At 43.4% G+C, this 17,648-nt stretch overlaps 1 protein-coding gene across 6 annotated transcripts in view; it reads left to right on the forward strand.

Annotated features, from left to right (window-relative positions):
* Positions 1–7,672: 7,672 nt before the first annotated feature.
* The window catches only part of dmxl2 (Dmx-like 2), a 35,734-nt gene continuing 25,758 nt past the window's right edge, over positions 7,673–17,648 (forward strand). For 5 of the 6 annotated variants that reach the window (XM_086144238.1, XM_086144239.1, XM_086144241.1 and 2 more), the window contains exons 1-7: positions 7,677–8,073; positions 13,817–13,942; positions 15,223–15,294; positions 15,404–15,482; positions 15,595–15,739; positions 16,152–16,218; positions 16,347–16,519. In XM_086144238.1, coding sequence (XP_086000364.1) covers positions 7,987–8,073; positions 13,817–13,942; positions 15,223–15,294; positions 15,404–15,482; positions 15,595–15,739; positions 16,152–16,218; positions 16,347–16,519 — 749 coding nt within the window. In that variant the 5' untranslated portion in view covers positions 7,677–7,986. Of the gene's footprint in view, positions 8,074–13,816; positions 13,943–15,222; positions 15,295–15,403; positions 15,483–15,594; positions 15,740–16,151; positions 16,219–16,346; positions 16,520–17,648 lie in introns of all 6 variants that reach the window. The other variant, XR_015105946.1, reaches the window with a different exon arrangement.

Consider the following 17,648-nt stretch of genomic DNA (forward strand, 5'->3'; position numbering starts at 1 on the left):
TGGGAGGAAATTGGAGAACCCAGAGGAAATCCATGCAAACACAGGGAGAGCATGCATACTCCACACAGGAACGTCCCATTGGTGGAATCACCGGCTCATTATTTATTGCGGTATATTGGTAAATATGGAGAGACATTTTTAATTATTATTTTGTATACTTTTACACTTTAGACTTTATTTTTTACTTGTATTTTCAGGGTATTTACATGTATTTTTGTCTTGCTGCTTCTGCTCAACACTTTCCCAATCATGAGAGCATTAATGTAATCAAATAACCTTTTACAGTCCAGATCGGCGGAGCCGCGCGTGGCGAAACGAGGGTCGCCGACCTCTTCGAGAAGGAAATCAATTCCACAGGGGCAGCCGACACAGCTGGCTGCACAGCTGCTGGAATATCTGGGTTTCAGTCGAAGCGCGTTTTCAGGAGCGCACAGAAGGCCGCTTGACCGCTCTTGCGTCCCAGCGTCCACCTGGGACAACCGGGCCTCCCCCTGCCGCACGAGAAGGACTCATCTCCGCCCGACTGTGTTTCTTCTTCCATTTTCAAATCCGTTCGGAGGATACCGATCCCACAAATCCGCCCACAGGATCAATATACCAGGAGCATCTTCTCTGTTGTGGTTGTGAATGAAGATCTACACCTGACGAATAACGGCCAGTGATTCAAAGACAGCAACGTCCGTATTCAGGCCAGAGAAGACAGATGGTTTGAGAGAAGAGTCAAAGAAACCATCTTTGTCAAAACAGAAAAAAAAAGTCTCTGAGCAGAGAAGGGGGCCTCAGACATTCACCAACATATCACGCCGTACTGGGATCAATACCAAGAAGGAGTTGCACCTACGGACCAGGACCTTCTAGACCAGGGGTCTAGAACTCATTTTGGTCCGGGGGTCACATACGACCTAATTTGATGTCAAGGGGACAGATTTTCATGAACAGATTTTCAAGCAAATTGTGACTTGAGCTCTGAACAGGCCTCAAGCCACAGTGCACGAAAATACAAACGAAGCAACTCAAGAGATTTCCACGTGGTGGCTTTGTAGCGTAGCAGCAGTCACGTTTGGTGCTCTGCGTTGTTTACATCCTTGTGTTCTACTGTTATAACATTTTTTGTGCTTTTTTTCAGTGCGTTTGCCCTCATTGTGACTCCCAAAAAATTTAAAGTGTGAGTACTAATAATGCTAAGAAGACTTTTAGAGGTACAGTTGATCCGAAAAAGGAAAGAATAGCTAAATGTGAGCGTGGCATTTGTGCTGCAGATCTCGACAAGCACTGGCTAAGTCACCCTTCTGCACAATTCTGAAGAATAAAGATGCGCTGAAGACGGCTGATGTGGCTAAAGGTTTGACCACGTTAATGAAGCAAAAGTCTCAAGTCTTAAGAGAAGTAGAAAAGGGAGTGTTAGCTTGGATTAGTGACAGCTTGCTGGAGGTAGCGTTAGCGTTAGCAACTGTCTCATATGCTTTACTTTTGGAATATTTGCTGATTTTGCTGATTTTTGTGAAGTAAATGTTCAGTAAAAGTGCTGGCAAGAAGAGGAAATACCAGAAAGACAGTAATAATTCAGGCTATCTTTAATTCCTTTCAGTTTTTCTTTGCCACAAATAAAGAGCTTCAAAAGGGTACAATATGTATTTGGGGCTGGAGAACAGATCAATGGGTTTACATTGATTTCAATGGGAAAAATTGATTTGGTTCACTAACGGAGTCAAAGAACGGATTAAAAATTCATACGCTGAGTTTCTACTTTTTAAAATTTTCAGTAGTTACCACTTCCACACGCGTCTCACTCCTACACGTGACTTTGTCATAGGGTTTTTCCCCATGCATCAGTAAGTCGACAAGCTAGCCCTCGCTAAAAGGTCACAAGAGCCAACAAGACACCAAAAGCGTGGCAGCAAAAAGAGCCGTATTTGAAAGTAAATTCCAGGAATCCTATTTAAACTGCGGGTTCATCGCAACAGGTGATTCACACACTCCACACTCGCTCTGCATGCTATGCGGTGACCAGCTAATATCTGGATAATGAAGCTGCAAAACTAAAGCGCCATCCAACAACATACCTTTGTGGAATGGGGTTTTCTGCAGTGACAGCGACAAAAACAAGACTACGGAGTGAATCGGACCCAAGGAACACACTTGGAGTGTCACCATCTCCCATCACCCTCAGATGGGACCATCGAGTTGCACAGAAAAAAGCTCAGGGCTCCCACTGATTCTGCATTCTGGTGAGTAGATATTGATAGGAGTATTGTTAATAGTTCTTAAAAGTGCCTAATATGAGGTGCGGTGGTGATGTTTACGTTCGTCTTGGGGCGTGATACAAAAAAGTTGGGGGTTTTGGAAGACTGTGAAGGGAGCCTGTCTTATATAAGAGAATGAAGTCAATGCAAGGACCTGCTGGAGGATTCTGAAGCTGTGGCTTCCACCATCAGCCTCCCGGGATCGATTCCAACTTAAAAAAGCACCGGGATCATCGAAATGATTAAAAACCCCATTTAATATTTTTATGCCTACGCTTTAACGGATGGGGAGAACGGGCTGTAGAATAAGGGATTGGAGAAAAGGCAGAGCAGAAAGTTGTCAGACAGATGGCAGCACCAACCCCGATGCTATGGGAGCAAACGCCTTGCATGCAAGGTGCTGCTACGGCACGTGCATTGTAAATTTCTCATTAAACCTTATGCTTTTATGCTAATTATACATGCATTCTGACTTTCTAGCTACATTGTTACATTTTGGATATAAGTCATGTCTTATACAAAGATATTGTTTGCAGAAGAATACTTGTATACTCCCCTTGTTGTATCGGCTCTGGTTTGAGGTAAAACTTTATCATGTCTATGTTTTATCGGTTTTCGTACATAATTGTGGTCAAGTACTCTGCTAGCATGTACATGCACATACACGCATGCTTTAGATAATGTAGGAATCCGGTTTCAGATGATACCTTGACCCTGACCTAGTATAGCTCTCGGGCCAACTGTGCAACAACAAAAGGTTACATTTTTACAGGCCCTAAAAGAGGCCTGACGTTCACGTGGGACTCCAAAGGTTTCTGCTGAGATCCCGTTTGGAAATGTTACCTTAATACTCGCATGGGAATACCTGCTTTAAATTTGTCTGCTGTATGTATAAAATCTTTATTTTTATACATGTAAATATTACATTTTCAGATTCACACCTTGTGTTCCTCCCAAGGGTAATTCCTAAAACATTCACTTTTTTAATTACTTTTTTAACCATGACCGTAACACCTTGTAATTCATGAAAACTAAATATTTATAGGTCTATTGAAGATAAAGTCAGGGCCTGGGATCGTGTTGCTCTGTTGGCGCTATTTATGTTGTAGATGAATTCAGCATGTACATGCCATATGAATCATCTGCCAGATGACGGCATGGGATTATTCCATTCCATGGAAATTACAATCTGATTGAAAAGTCATTTCTCCTCATTAGTGGGGAGGAATATATTCCAGCTTTTACTGTTTTGAATGCAAAGTCAGATCACATGTTATCACACGCGTGCATCGGAATAGCGATCAGTGAATACGTTTAGGATGGCGGGGGAGCCTTTGCTGCATCCCGCGTCGTCTGGTGGGGGGGGAGCAGAATGTCTTTCACCTCAAGGCCAGCTTGGCGCTCTCCCCCCTCCGGCCATCAGCCATCCATGAAATGAGAAAATCTATAATGGATTTAATTCTCTTCTCTTTACATCAGCCTTCTCTTTCTTCCCTTTGCGCCGGGGTGACTACAAACACTGCATCAGCCGCCGTGCAACCGGGCTGTAATATACAAGCGCTTGCTTGCAGCGTCCGCCGTCTCCCTTTCTCACAATAGCACAATGAAACACACTTGTGTGCACGGCATACGCCTGCACACTCCACTCCAGGGATAAATCTCTGCTACAATATTTAAAATGTATGAAGAGCCACGCTGCGGCGCCCTGGAAATCTGCATGATACTCTAAACGGGTAAAAAAGCATTAAGGTGATATAAACATCTGAGGTATTGGCGAGATTTTTATTTCATATTTTTATTATTAGTGTGAGAAACCGGCCCTCCAGGCTGCGACAGATCCACTCAGCGTCTTGGTCTCGTGCCCGGGCACCAGTCCGGAGATTAAAGGGGCGGATTTATAGCGACATTCGTTCGGCTTTCAAAACACCCACCTTCGTTACATAATGCTTCATCATCAGACCGGCTGCAGACGGCTTGTCATTGTCCAGGGTGTGGACCGCGCAGCTGCTATGACTTTTTGCTATTTGGCAAATATTAACTTTCTTTTTGGACAGACTGTGCTGGACTTGAAGCTCTTTGACAAGCAAAGCATGTCTTTTTTGATTAATTAATGGTTTTATAGTCAAAAATATTAGCAGTTAACTAGACAGATTGTCTATGGGTCTGAGATCCAATCTCACAACGTTTTTGGGGTGCTCGTCATAGCTGCAAGTTGTTCAAGCGTGAGACTGGTCTCAAAGGAGATCTCGAAACTTTATTTCTTTTGTAAAAAAAATAAATTTTAGTTCAATTTTACTAAATTTTTATTGTTTTTTTCTTCTCAGGCTAAAATATGGCTATGTCATCACAAAAAAAAAATCAAATACTGCAAAAATCGCTAAAGAATGATAAATCGCGAGAGCAGAATTGCAAAAAAAAATATGAAAATTAGCGAGGGTGTGAAAGCCAAACCGTGAAGTAGCGAGGGTCCGCTGTATTTCTTTCAAAATACTCCAAAGGCTTGTTTTTTAATGCAGTCTGCTTAGTCTCCCAGCGGTGAGGCGCTTTTGAAGGCTTCATTGCTTCATTGGAGAGCTGCTCGCTGTATATTATGCAGAGCAGGCTTGGTACGTGGGAATCACCTGTCACAATAAATCCATATTTTAAGTAGGTCTCCTGGTATTGTCTGTTAAATGCAGCTTTCTTTTTCTTAGTGGTCATAGACGTCTGTTTTTTAACTCATTTTTTTAGCTTGTGGGTTTAACATTAGCATTAATGTATCACATGACCAAGACAAGCGTTTTGACGTGTCAAGAGAAATTTTGGTCATTTTTCAAAAATAAAACACCGTTCAGACTCGGATAATAAATATAACAGAAATAATGTAAGTTATTTATTCTTTCAACAAAGGGTACCGCTCTCTTAGACGATCTACAGCAAGGGTCTCAGACCTGCGACCCGGGGGTTAATTGTGGCCCTTGGAACAATATACAACGGCCCCCTGCCTGAAATCAAATCTTTGTGTTAGTTCGGCCCGGTTTTATACAGTGGGTTTCAACGAAACAGACAAGGAAAAAATGAAAAAGTAACTTTGCAATGTAAAAAAGTGACTTTTTGTTTCAAAATTTGAAAACAAAATGATTTTTTGATAAAAAAACGTCTAGTGACGTTAAAATTAGCTTTTCTTTTCTTATCTCTATAAAAAAACACAAAAGCGATTACGAAAAAAAAAAATGCAAAATTCAAAATATTGATTTAATCACCAGAATAGCCACCATTAGCCTCGTAAACATTATACCTCCAATCAATTTTCTGATAAATTCTAGTGGCAAATGTTCCCACAGTGTCAAGATTTTCTCTTTTAACTCAACAATATTTTTAGGATGTCATTCCATCAATTCTTTTTTAATATTCATTTTTAATGTTAATTTGACAAGTTTTTTTTTTTTTTTAAGAAACAGTTCATTACATATAAAGATTTTTATAATTTACCTGTTTTCCTCCTTTACACTAAAACAAAGTGAAACTTTGGACTTGATTTGATGATTTTTCTGGTCCGGCCCCCTTGACATTAAATCAGGTCCTATGTGTCCCCCAGACCAAAATGAGTTTGACACCCCTGATCTACAGAAGCCCAACATTCCCCCATGAGCGAGCACTTGGCGGCGACGGTGAGCAAACAAATCCGAGCTCGGCGTGCGCGGCCTTCTGTCTCGACAGGCGGGAATGTCACACCGCCGCTGACGTCGTTGTGATAATCTCTGCAACCCTCTGTCCTGCAGGTTTATGTCACGTCCTGTGTTTGGCTGTCCTTGGCAGACACGTCCCGTCTGATGATATCTGCCGGGGGGTTACTGACTAACCGGCCCAATGAGACAACGGCGGGCCGCTGAGGATCCCTTTCAGCACTTTAATCATTTATCTCCAAACAGTGAAGTGAATTGGCAAGTGAATTAAATCTCATCACCGAAATGAGTGAGGGCAGATAAGGAGATGAGAGACAATAGACCTTTGCCAAGTCTAGCTCCGTTTAAATGTCAAACACTTGCAGAATGTGCTGCAGATATCAACCACGGTGTTAATAGTTATAGGGGTTCTCGGATGATATTTTCAGTTGACGAAAACTGGGGGGAGAAAAAATGGATCATCACAAAATGTGAACAGCTGATAGTAAAAATAAGGTTGAGATAAATACGCTGCTCATAAAAATAAAGAGAACACATCCTAGATCTGAATGAATGAAATATTCTTACGAAATACTTTGTTCTTTGCACAGTTGAATGTGCTGAAAACAAAATTGCACAAAAATTATCAATGGAATTCTAATGTATTAGCCCATGGAAGTGTGGATTTGGAGTCGCACTCCAAATTAAAGTGGAAAAAAAACACTACAGCAGGGGTGGGCAATTACTTTGGCTGGCGGGGCCACATTTCTTGATTAATTTCTATGTGCGGGCCAACTAGTTATCATGTTAATTGAACAAAATGAAAATTGCAATTTAAATGTTGAAATTTTTAGGGCATTTTATTTCAACTTTAAAATCATTAATGATCATATCAATGTACCGACAATATTTTGTATGTAATCATCCATACAAAATCAAACAAAATGAAAAAATAAGGATTTTTTTTTTTTAAATTCAAATTGATTGAAAAAAAAAAACTATTAAAATATTCGAAGAAAAAGTTTGGCGGGCCGTATAAAAAAGCAAACTGGTCCAGATGAGGCCCGCGGGCCGTAAAATGCCCAGATCTGCACTACAGGCTGATCCAACTCTGATATAATGTCCTTAAAACAAATCAAATAGAATCACTGTTTCTTCCTAACTGAACAGTTTGATTTCACACAAGTGTTATTGACTTGGAGTCACATTGTGTTGTTTAAAATGTTCCCTTTATTTTTTTTTTGAACAGCATAGATGATGATGATGATGATGATGATGATGATGATGATGATGATGATGATGATAAAAGGGGTAGGAGACGGGGTGCAGGACTGTCCAGGTTCCAGGCAAACAGACTCCCCGTGTTTCAGACACACTCTCACCTGACATTAGACCTAATATTACAATTTGAAACGATTTTTAAAATGATTTCTCACTTTTCCCCCACCTCAGCCTGGACCCTCACCTTCAGGATCAATGGGCCGGGAGGGATGCTGCCGCTCCACACGGACGTCCCGGAAGCATAGAATTGAGCTACATAGAAGAGAAATCACTGGAATATCGCGATTTGTAGCGGCCGAATATCAACGTGTAAACGTAGATTTCCACAAAAAGTCACCAGATCGATCATCGTGTTATTATCCAGAAGGTAATGTGTGAAATTAATGAGAAAATAGTAAAAAGGGTGTGGGGTTTGCCGATCTAGCTGCGGTGGTTCTATGACCGTTCCGTCGTGCCTGGGAAACGCCGTGAACGCGCATGTCAGGTTCGCTGCAGAGATCCAGCCGCCGCGGCTTTCACGACCGTCGGGAGGGATGGTGGTGGTGGCGGCACCGGAAGGCACCGGGCGGCCAGAGTTACACACTTAAATACATGACAGGACCGGGTGAAATTACAACCGAACGGGTCGAGAACCGATTCCCCGGAACGCCCGCTTTTGCGCGGGGGTGGAGGGAAAGAGAGACGCCGCCGAGAGGTCGAGGACGACGTCGGTGTTACTGATGGAATTCCCGGTCGCGGCTAGATGGAGCAGCCGAAAGGGTGGACTCGTTGTGAATAATTAAAAAAGAAGCCATCTGCTGCCGGAACAAGGAGGAAAAATGCATCTACATCAGGTGCTGACGGGAGCCGTGAACCCCGGGGACTGTTGCTATTCGGTTGGAAGCGTGAACGACGTGCCGTTTACGGTGAGAAGGTTTTTTTTAATTTAAATTTGTATTTTATTTGGTCAAGTGGACACCCGCTGAAGCTAACGGCTCACTAGCTAGCTGGGTAGTTAGCTAGCGAGCTAGGTAAGCTAGCAAGTATCGTATTAGCGGCACACGGGATGACCAGTGAGCTAAAGCACTTGCTAGCCGGGTTGTGTGCTAGCCGGAGTGGCGCACCGAGAGAATCATAAACAGCGGGTCGGGTCCAGCCGAGGCATCCTCCTCGGAAGCTCCCTCGAGGGGGCAGACTGACGGAAACGGACCCGTTCCCGGGTGATACTCAACGGCGACACCTTCATGATATTACTATGGTGATATTATATCGCTTGTGGCTTAAGGATTATGAACGCTAGCCATTCCGATGACCTTTAGCTGCATCTCGTCACGTTACAGAATTACTGCAAGGGAATCCCTCTGCGCAGCCCTCTACCAGCGGCGATTTTTCTTTTCTTATATCATTTATTTTGTTGCGGAAATCCTCCGCGACACATTACGCTGGGTAATCATTGTGGGCGTATGAGGAAGAAAAGCCCCGGTGTTATTTCGTTGGCTAAGCTTGCAACCATTTGGCGTTAAATCCTCCTCACGGATCATTAGCTCGCTGTCATCCCGGCATCAGCCGCGCCAGCCGTGACGTACGGAGCCATATATGGACACACGTGGCGGAGAGCTGGCCGGCAGCGGGCGATAATATTTACATTTATTTGACATTAATTTCACATTTTTGATGGTAAAATCGATTGTTACTAGCGCTTCGGGCTTCGTACACGAGGTACACGGGAGCCACTGACCCACAGATCAAATCACAATGCACTGACCTTTGACCTTTCACCGCGGTGTCTGGAAATCCCACGATTTCTCTTTGCGACCGAAGTTATCAGGAAGAAGATGGCCAATATGTAAATAATAATAATTCAACACTCAAATAAACCCTACAAACAATCATACGCACATACACATTCAAAATAAAAAATAAAAAAGTGACAAAGCAGTCAGTGTCAGATAGAATAGGCAGCTTGAAACTGATGTGTTTTGAGTTGTGATTTGAAGTGGAGTATGTTGTGTATTTGTTCTGTGTGTGTTTGGGTTGGGAGCAAGTGCAAAATCGGAATAATAATTGATCGTGAACGATGCTGTCTTGCAGACAGCTGAAGGAGCTATGAGATTTATTAGTTATTGTTTCTTATTGTACTCTTGCCAAGTCCCAGTCACTGCAGACTAGTTTCATTGCAGCAGTTCAATTCTGTCAGTATAGAGAAACCGTGTTGTGTTTTCCTGTTGATTTATGAAGGACGGGTGATGCCCTCCAATTTCTGATTCCTTCAACCTGTCAGGTTGTTGCATGGTGATTCATAATGTGATTCAGTTCATCCCCCCACCCCTCCAATCCCTGACCAAGGCCATGTGGATGTGGATGTGAATGTGAACTGTGTGCCTGTTACCTCAGGTCATATCAGCTCAATAACATTGGACAGAGTTAGCCGTGAAGCTAATGCCCTGCGTGTTGCCCCCTGGGCCCCAATGTTTGTGTCTGGTGCCGCCTCCCTCCCCCCTTGTGTCTGGGAGGATATTTGGAGAACACTGGATGTCAAACCCTGTACATTTTCAGCCATACTGGCCCCAAGTACCATCAGACCCCAGCACACACATAGCACATTCACAAGGATAGAATTATAAATGATATGTATCCTGTAATGATACTATATTTAGCTAATTAGAGTTACTGTAAGCCGTGTATGAAAAAGGAGAAAAGGACAGGGCCAAACAACTGGTTCGTGCTAAACTGTACCTGTCCATTGTTGATAAAAAAAGAACAACTGCAGTGTTTACATTAACATGTATTACCAGGTTATTGTCCCTAATTGTTATTGTTATAGTGAAGTTATGACAGGTTCGACTGCAGCAAATAAGAGGGTCATTAAAAGAGACGGCTCAGAAACGAGTAACAAAAAAGCACAACAAAATACTATGTCTTTGTAGAGGAAAGGATTTTAGTGGTTGTGAAAATTAAACAGCAAGACAAGAGGCTGCCGAAATCACGCTCAGTCAGAACATTCCCTTAATTGTAATGTTGTCCATGTAAATTGGTATGACATGGGCAAGTCAATTGTGTGATCCGCTAAATATAGATTTCCAAGTAAATCTCAAGTTCTCTTTGCCATCAACCGCCACGCTTCAGTAATGGGCTCCATCGTTCTTCTGCAGTCCTTCAAAACTGCCTTTTTTTAGAACTTAATTGTAATCTTCTCGTCATCTCGTGCTGTAGCGGCACCAGACTTCAGATGGTCAAGTCTAGTAACCAGTACTGATGAATGCACGCTCGAGCATCACAGTCATGCTAGTTAAAAATAAAATAGATCTCAAAAATTGCCCCACCAAATTGGAATAACATTTTTTTTTTAACTCGGGACAAACAAGGTCGCAATGAAATGACGACATCAGCCTCCTGAGGGGGAGCTTCATTTGGCCGTCTCGGTAGTGGTTGTAGATCCGAAATAGAAATTCAGCAATTTTTTTATACTCGCGTGACATTGTAATTCTCCTGTAATCGTGACATGTTTTTCCACCCCCAGACAAAAAATCACAAAAGCTGTGAAGGTGGACTTTGGGCATGTTGCCCCCCCACACACAAAAAAATAAAACATTAAAATGTTCGGATCTGCCAGAACCGTTTGTGATCTGTGCTCATTTTTCCCTTTCTTCTGTTATTCTTTTTTTCTCTCTCTCCCTGTCAGTTCCTACAACAGCGTCAAAGCTCGGTACCAGTGATCCCGTCTCAGTGCACGCCGCCACGGAGATCCTGTTACCTCGTGTGATAACTGATTGCTGTGTGTAAAAAAAGAAAATTCAGCCCGGGCCTTTCAATGGCCGCTCAATGGTCTGCAGAGCAGCTCAGGCATGTAAATGCTTTACACGGCAGCATCTGTGGCTGCGGAACATGTTCACATGATTGCATCTGGAGTGGGGAATATGTCGAATTTGGTGACACAAAGACAGAAGTGATATCTCTCTTTCCAGCTTCCCGTTTTCTACTTTTAGTACCACAGAAAAGTACTGCTTTCGCAGATTGGACCTAGCAAACAAAATTCTCAGTTTTTATCCTTTTTTGAAACCCAAACCTAAGGCGATCTTGAGGAAGTGAGGCTCCCATCATGAAGGTTTCATCAGGAATCGGTAGATACCTTCTGGATTATGGCGCTGTCTTCCACTAGACAGCAAATTGACTTTGCTGAGGTTTGCAAAGATCGTACCATGTTTCCACAAAATTTCGCTCAACAAACCAGCTCATCCTGGTTTCTGTCAAATGTCGCGTGTCATTGAAAAGCCTCCTGTGAAATTGCGGCATCCTCCAGGCGAAAGTTGAGTTGAGGAAAGGGTCCCGAGACTTTTCATTTTAAACGAGGATTAAATGCAGGCAATATCATGTCGCTATATGTTTTCACTGCGGATATGATTCTGTCTTACCTGGAAGCACCTGGTGTGTTAGCATTCATGTTTTTCCAAAAAAGGTGGAGACAGTCTTGATGGGAAGCTGCGTGCATGAAGTCAACAGATTTAAAAGCCACAGATTCATGGGATTTAATCCAGATTTATCCGCAGACACAATCGGTACCTCTCTTATGTCCTACTTCTCGGTGTCAGATACCTTTTCTGTCAGCTCACATCTACATGGCAAACCACATCAGACAGGCACATTTTATTAGTCTCAAGGCCTTTTCACGACTAAACCAATGTGCAGTTTTTATTATTATTACAAAAGCTTTTTGAAAAACCTCTCCAGATTCAGATTCCATGGATGATGAGAGCTGTAATGTTCCATTAATGGTCACTTAATACTCTGTCTTTTCCCTTTATGAGATGAAAATAGAGTATCAAAGCAACTACTGTTTAAATCTATGTAAATAGCATTTGTCACGGTGGAGCATCGGTCTTTAACTCAGAAGTGTGTCGGCACAGATTATCTGGTATTTTAGCTTCCTCGAAATATCAAGGTTGTATTATTGTTGAGCTGCACATCAGTTTCATATTTCACACACCATCCATTTTTGTGAAGCCCCCCCCGCCCCGACTTGTTTTTCATCGCCTTTTGTCAGTGTGTGTGTGTGTGTGTGTGTGTGTGTGTGTGTGTGTGTGTGTGTGTGTGTGTGTGTGTGTGTGTTGTTCGTGCGCGGGGATATGGATGATGAAAGAAATACAGGACACACACAAGCTGAAAGAACAAAGATGCGATGATGGGTCACCCTGTTTGAGGCAGATGCACTCGTGCTCACTGGCCAGGCTCAAAGCCCCACCGGGACCAAATTACCCTGCAGTGCTAATACAGTAAAATGGACTCTGTTAGTACTGTGTGTGTGTGTGTGTGTGTGTGTGTGTGTGTGTGTGTGTGTGTGTGTGTGTGTGTGTGTGTGTGTGTGTGTGTGTGTGTGTCTGCGTCCGCGCACGCGCTTCTGCACACGTGTTTTTGTGCAAATGAGATGGGGTTGCATGGCGGTCCGAGGAAGTGCGTAACATTGACCGCATTTAATACCAGGTGGAATGTGCAGGAGCAAAAGCTACAATAAGGCTAAACGCTAAAAACACAGACATGCGCGACATGCGAGGAATAAACCCGCAGTAATTACCACTAGAACTTTTTGTTCCAGCCAATATGGGCTCATATTATACCTGGGGCTGTAAATTTGTCCTGTTAAGTGACCCGATGGCTGCCACCCTCGCCTCCTGTTCTCCTGAATAATGAACGACACAAGCCGCCATTCTCACCGCACCGTTGGTTTGTGGCCAGCTCACCTGTCTCCCAGGTGCCGCTAACTTTCTACACGTGGCTGCCAATCGTCATATTCTCTTACCTTCCCGCTTACAATCTAAATCTTAATGCCGGCCGGCCCCTCAGAGCAGCCAAAATGGTCAGGCTCCGGTTGTCTCGGACAGCTTTATTTTTGTACAAGTAGGTGCTTTTAATATTTTCTAGCTGCTATGAAGGGGCTTGGACCGGGACTGAAAGAACGGGAAAGGATATGTAGATTCAGTTTCTCAGGCTAGTGGTGGGGAACGGCAGACATCTGGATAGAGAGAACAAACACTGCCACTCTCATCAAGGGGAACCAAGTGAGGGGGTGGGATCAGGCCTGGGTGAGGATGCAGGCCTCCCTCTGAAGATGTTCAAGGCTTGTTCTCCTAGCAGGAGTGCGAGATCCAAATCGGGCACGACATCCCTTCTGGACCGGGTCAGCCTAGGGCTGTGAGCTGCAGGGCGTTGCCGGAGGAGAGGGATATCTGTGTTAAAGGTTTCTGGGTGGCTGTTTTGCCAACAACAAAATAGAAGTGGATATGTTTTGAGTTGTACATTTCTGTTTTATTTTTTGCCTGTTTATACTTTTGCTCTTTTGTAGTATTGCTCTCCATTTCAGATACTTGATCATAATTTAGATACAATTTTAATGCTAAAGAACCTGGACCAAGATGAAGGTTTAAAAATAAATAAATAAATAAATAGTGTTCTTGGAACAGTTTTTAAATATAAGAAGTACAAATTCACACTTTTTTGGAAAATTGCAACCCATCCAATGGTCTGGCTCTGATTTTCGGCATTTGGTGTGAATGAGCGTTCAGCTCATTCACACCAATTGTTCGGGGAATTGATCCAGAAATCGTAGCTCTTTTCTGCATTGCGAAATGATCAGACTTTTTGCCTCCTGTACCCATTTTCTTTTTCGCTTTCCAGGCCTACGGCTCAGGGTGCGATGTCGTGATCTTGGCGAGCGACTTCGATTGCGTGCAGATTATCCCAGGAGCGCAGCATGGGAACATTCAGGTGGGCTGTGTGGAGTGCTCCCACCAGCTTGGCAGGGTAAGTGTTGACTGCGCGGCAAGGCACTCCAACCAACACACACACACAGTTTTTGATGGAGATGCTAAATATCGTCAGGGTTTTTCCTGGCAGAAATACCAGGCGGAGGTGGAGGCTTACCGATCACACATGAATATGGCGCACATGGATGTAACACTTGTACTGTACTTCCAACTGCGAGACTTTTTAAAGGAAAAGTATTTGAAATCTAAATATATGACAGACGAAATGGACAACTGGAAACAGACAGTAGTCTGGTTTCATCAAATGTTATATATTCATTCTACAATAGCTAGTTTGAGATTGACCGCTTTTGCAGTGGATGTAGACTAACATAAATGTAGTTTGAGATATATAATGTTCTAAAATTGAAACCAATTATGTCAAATGGCCAAATCACACGATCCAGGTGTGTAGCGCGCTGCATAATTTTCAGGTCTGGCCCACTGTATATTTTCCTGATTGAGCAGAATCAGTGGCTGTCATTCACTCAGGAGAAAACAGGTCCTCATTAAATTGGTCGCAAGATGGTCTGTGGGTTATCTTGATGGCTCCGATGTCTGGAAAGGGGCATGTGAATTTAGCTGTTGGGTTGTTTTTTTTTTCAGTTTTATAAAGTAATTTGTTTGTGCTTCAAGCGCCACAAGAGAAATGCCATTCAATGCAATTGCGTCGGAGAAAAGGCAGACATCTCTCGGGTCGATATCTCCAAAATACGCACAGACCGAAATATATATGGATAAATGATACCATGGCCGAGAGGGGAATGTATATTTGTTTCCATTTGGGTGAGAGCCTCCCCTTCACTTTTTATTTAATCACTGCCCTCCTGTGTCAAACTCGGAAAAAAAAAAAAAGAATAGAAATCACACGTCTGACGGATCACACGTCATGTCCCCACGGTCACACTGCCAGCCCACGTTCTTTAGAATTATCCTTTGCAGCTCTGTCACTGAGGTGACGGATCCAAGTTTTGGATGAAGCAGGGTGAAAATTTAGCTTGGTTGACAGAACGACAGAAATGACTCTTCAAACAAAACAAAAAGAAACCCTGTCGTGTCGGCCCAGCATCGCTGTCCTATATATATCCTTTCAGAAGCCCAACGACCAATCTTAAGCATTAGCATGACTGAGTATTTTCACAAGCCAACACTTAAAGACCCAAATAGGAGAAATGGCAGTGTTAGAATAAAAGTTTTAATGGGAAAAGTTGCTCTACAACACATTAATTGTTCAATGCGGGGTAGAAAAAGCTCCTAAGGCACCACTTTATCTCTTAGATTGCTGCATCCTATGGAAACACAGTCTGCATCTTTGAACCTCTGTCTACCAACCCAAACAAGCGCCACAAGGTGAGCCCCGAGACTTGTTTGTTTATTTAAATATATTCAACGAGATCAGTGAGATCTGTCACCTTAGCGCTGACGTTATTTCCTAACGCTGCATGTTTGTAACTACTAGCAACTCAACTATCAGTGGCAAAAGACCGGGCAGTTCTTCCTCGACGCCATCACCTACAACCTGGCCTGGGACCCACAAGGTAGGTCTGTCGGGACGGGACGCTAAAATGGAAATAGCGCCCTTCCTGCGTCTTCTTGAGAGACCGACTATCTTTGATAGCTGCGTCACGTTGCTCTGCTGCGACATTTTAGGGAACCGCATCTTAGCGGCGACCGAACGGCTCCAGCTGTGGGCTCCTCCGCTCGCAGACGCCCTAATAGAGGAGGAGGACGGACAGACCACCGAGGACAAGCCCCACCCCGTGCTCAACGACTGGAACTGCGTCTGGCAGTGCAAGTACGTCCGAACAACCTTGCGAGTAAAGGATTTTGCCCCTTTGGGTTATTAACGTCTGCTCAGGAGCCGAGCGGAATCCCACAGAAGGCCTGGGTATTATGTCTTGGCTCGTATTGATTAAGTTATTATAGATTGCATGAATCCAGCTTTTTTTTTTTCTTCCTTTCCATAATCGGTGCAGATATCTTACAGACGGTTAAAGGGGGTCTAGAATTATTTCTACTCTGTTGCAAATGCAAGCAGAGGAGAGGCGGTAGAAGTGAAAGCTGTGTAATTAGTCACAAGTCAGTGGAAATGCTCATCCACACCGACAGCTGACACGAGAGCTAAAAGGCCGCCGTCATCTTATGACAGTTTCCCGCCCAGACGCGCCCATATTTGATATCATTGCTTGTGCTTGTCTTTCCCTCAGGACTGCCGCGTCCGTTCACATCGCCAAGTGGTCACCTGACGGGGAATACTTCGCCACCGTCGGGAAGGTATACGTTCCACCTGTCCATCAGGGTTCCAATAGTACTTGTGTTTTGTGCATTTTTTTTTTTTTATTTGGGATAAAAAAAGTAATCACTAAATCTCCAGCTGTTGCCTGTATGCCCTGTGTGCACAGGATGACTGTTTACTCAAGGTGTGGTATCCCACCACTGGCTGGCGAACCGCGGTCGTGGTCCAGGATCCGTCGGACAAAAAACCTCTCCCTGTTCACTTCTCCTTTGTTTACCTGGCCCATCCGCGCTCAGTCACTGGTGTGTCCTGGAGGAAGACCAGCAAGTACATGCCCAAGTAAGAACGTACACACCTACTCTGCACTTCTATTCTGGTTTTATCCAAACCCTCATTCTCCATTTCTTCATTTCTTATGGCAGAAAAAAAAGGACAGAATCTAAACTTTTTTTTTTTATGCTGACGCCAAAAACCGACTTTTCCAGATTTGCACTCTTTGACCTTGTTCCTCTTTTGTTCCCATTATTTAGCAGTTTCGTGTGCCTCGCGCCATCCAACCACAAAAGCTAATGATTTGTTAAATTTTGGTTCGTCACTGTAAGAAGTTTCACCCGTTCTTTTTTAAGTTTGGAATAACTTGACTTTGCGAACGTACACAGCAGCCGACAGTCCGATGCTAACCGTTAAGCCGAATGTCCGTGAGGCTTATCGCTGGCTGATCCTTAAATGAGGGCCTCGTTTACACCTGTTGTAAAAATGAAAATATAACTACTGAGCGATCTCGATCACGAGTGGAAAGCATTTAATGGCCTGGTAAAAACCACTCAACACATTGGAGGATGTAGTGAATCACTCGGACCACACACTGGGTCACTCGTGGTTACATTTTTTGAACCGTAAGCAGAAAACAGGAAAACACATGTGTGTGCGTGCCAATCAAACGGCAGCAGTCGGATTCTCTTATTCCTGATAATTGTGATAATGCAGCCGTTTACTCATATAAATCAATGGCTGAACCCATTCTCAATATTTCCCACATGAGGAAAGGACTTGCTCACTATTACTGGAGTGCTGCGTTTTGTCTTTGTGTATTTCTCTGATTACCACCCTCAAGATAGTATTTCTTCAAAAAGTCAGCTGTAATTACAGGACATGAAATGCGACGGGAAATGACACACTTTATTTTCACATGATGTCAGCAATATTTCCATGTGTGAAAGAGAAGTGAGGGTTTTTTTTTTTTTTGGCTTGGATACTGATGTTGTTTTAATACCAGGTGGAAATGTATACATGACAAGCAGATCAATTTGTGCTTGTCCCCCAGTGCAAAGGACGCTCAATTCTTGAGAATCATTTTTCTTCTCCAAAAAAAAAAAAAACCGACCAGCTCACATGTACTTCCAAAATATGTGTCTATACTGTATTAGTATGCACAGAATGATCAAAAGCAAAATAATCGTGTCTCTGT

This window comes from Fistularia commersonii, chromosome 3, assembly GCF_037954325.1.
Source record: "Fistularia commersonii isolate RoL2024-O1a breed Wild chromosome 3, RoL_Fcom_v1.0, whole genome shotgun sequence".
Classification (NCBI taxonomy): Eukaryota; Metazoa; Chordata; class Actinopteri; order Syngnathiformes; family Fistulariidae; genus Fistularia; species Fistularia commersonii.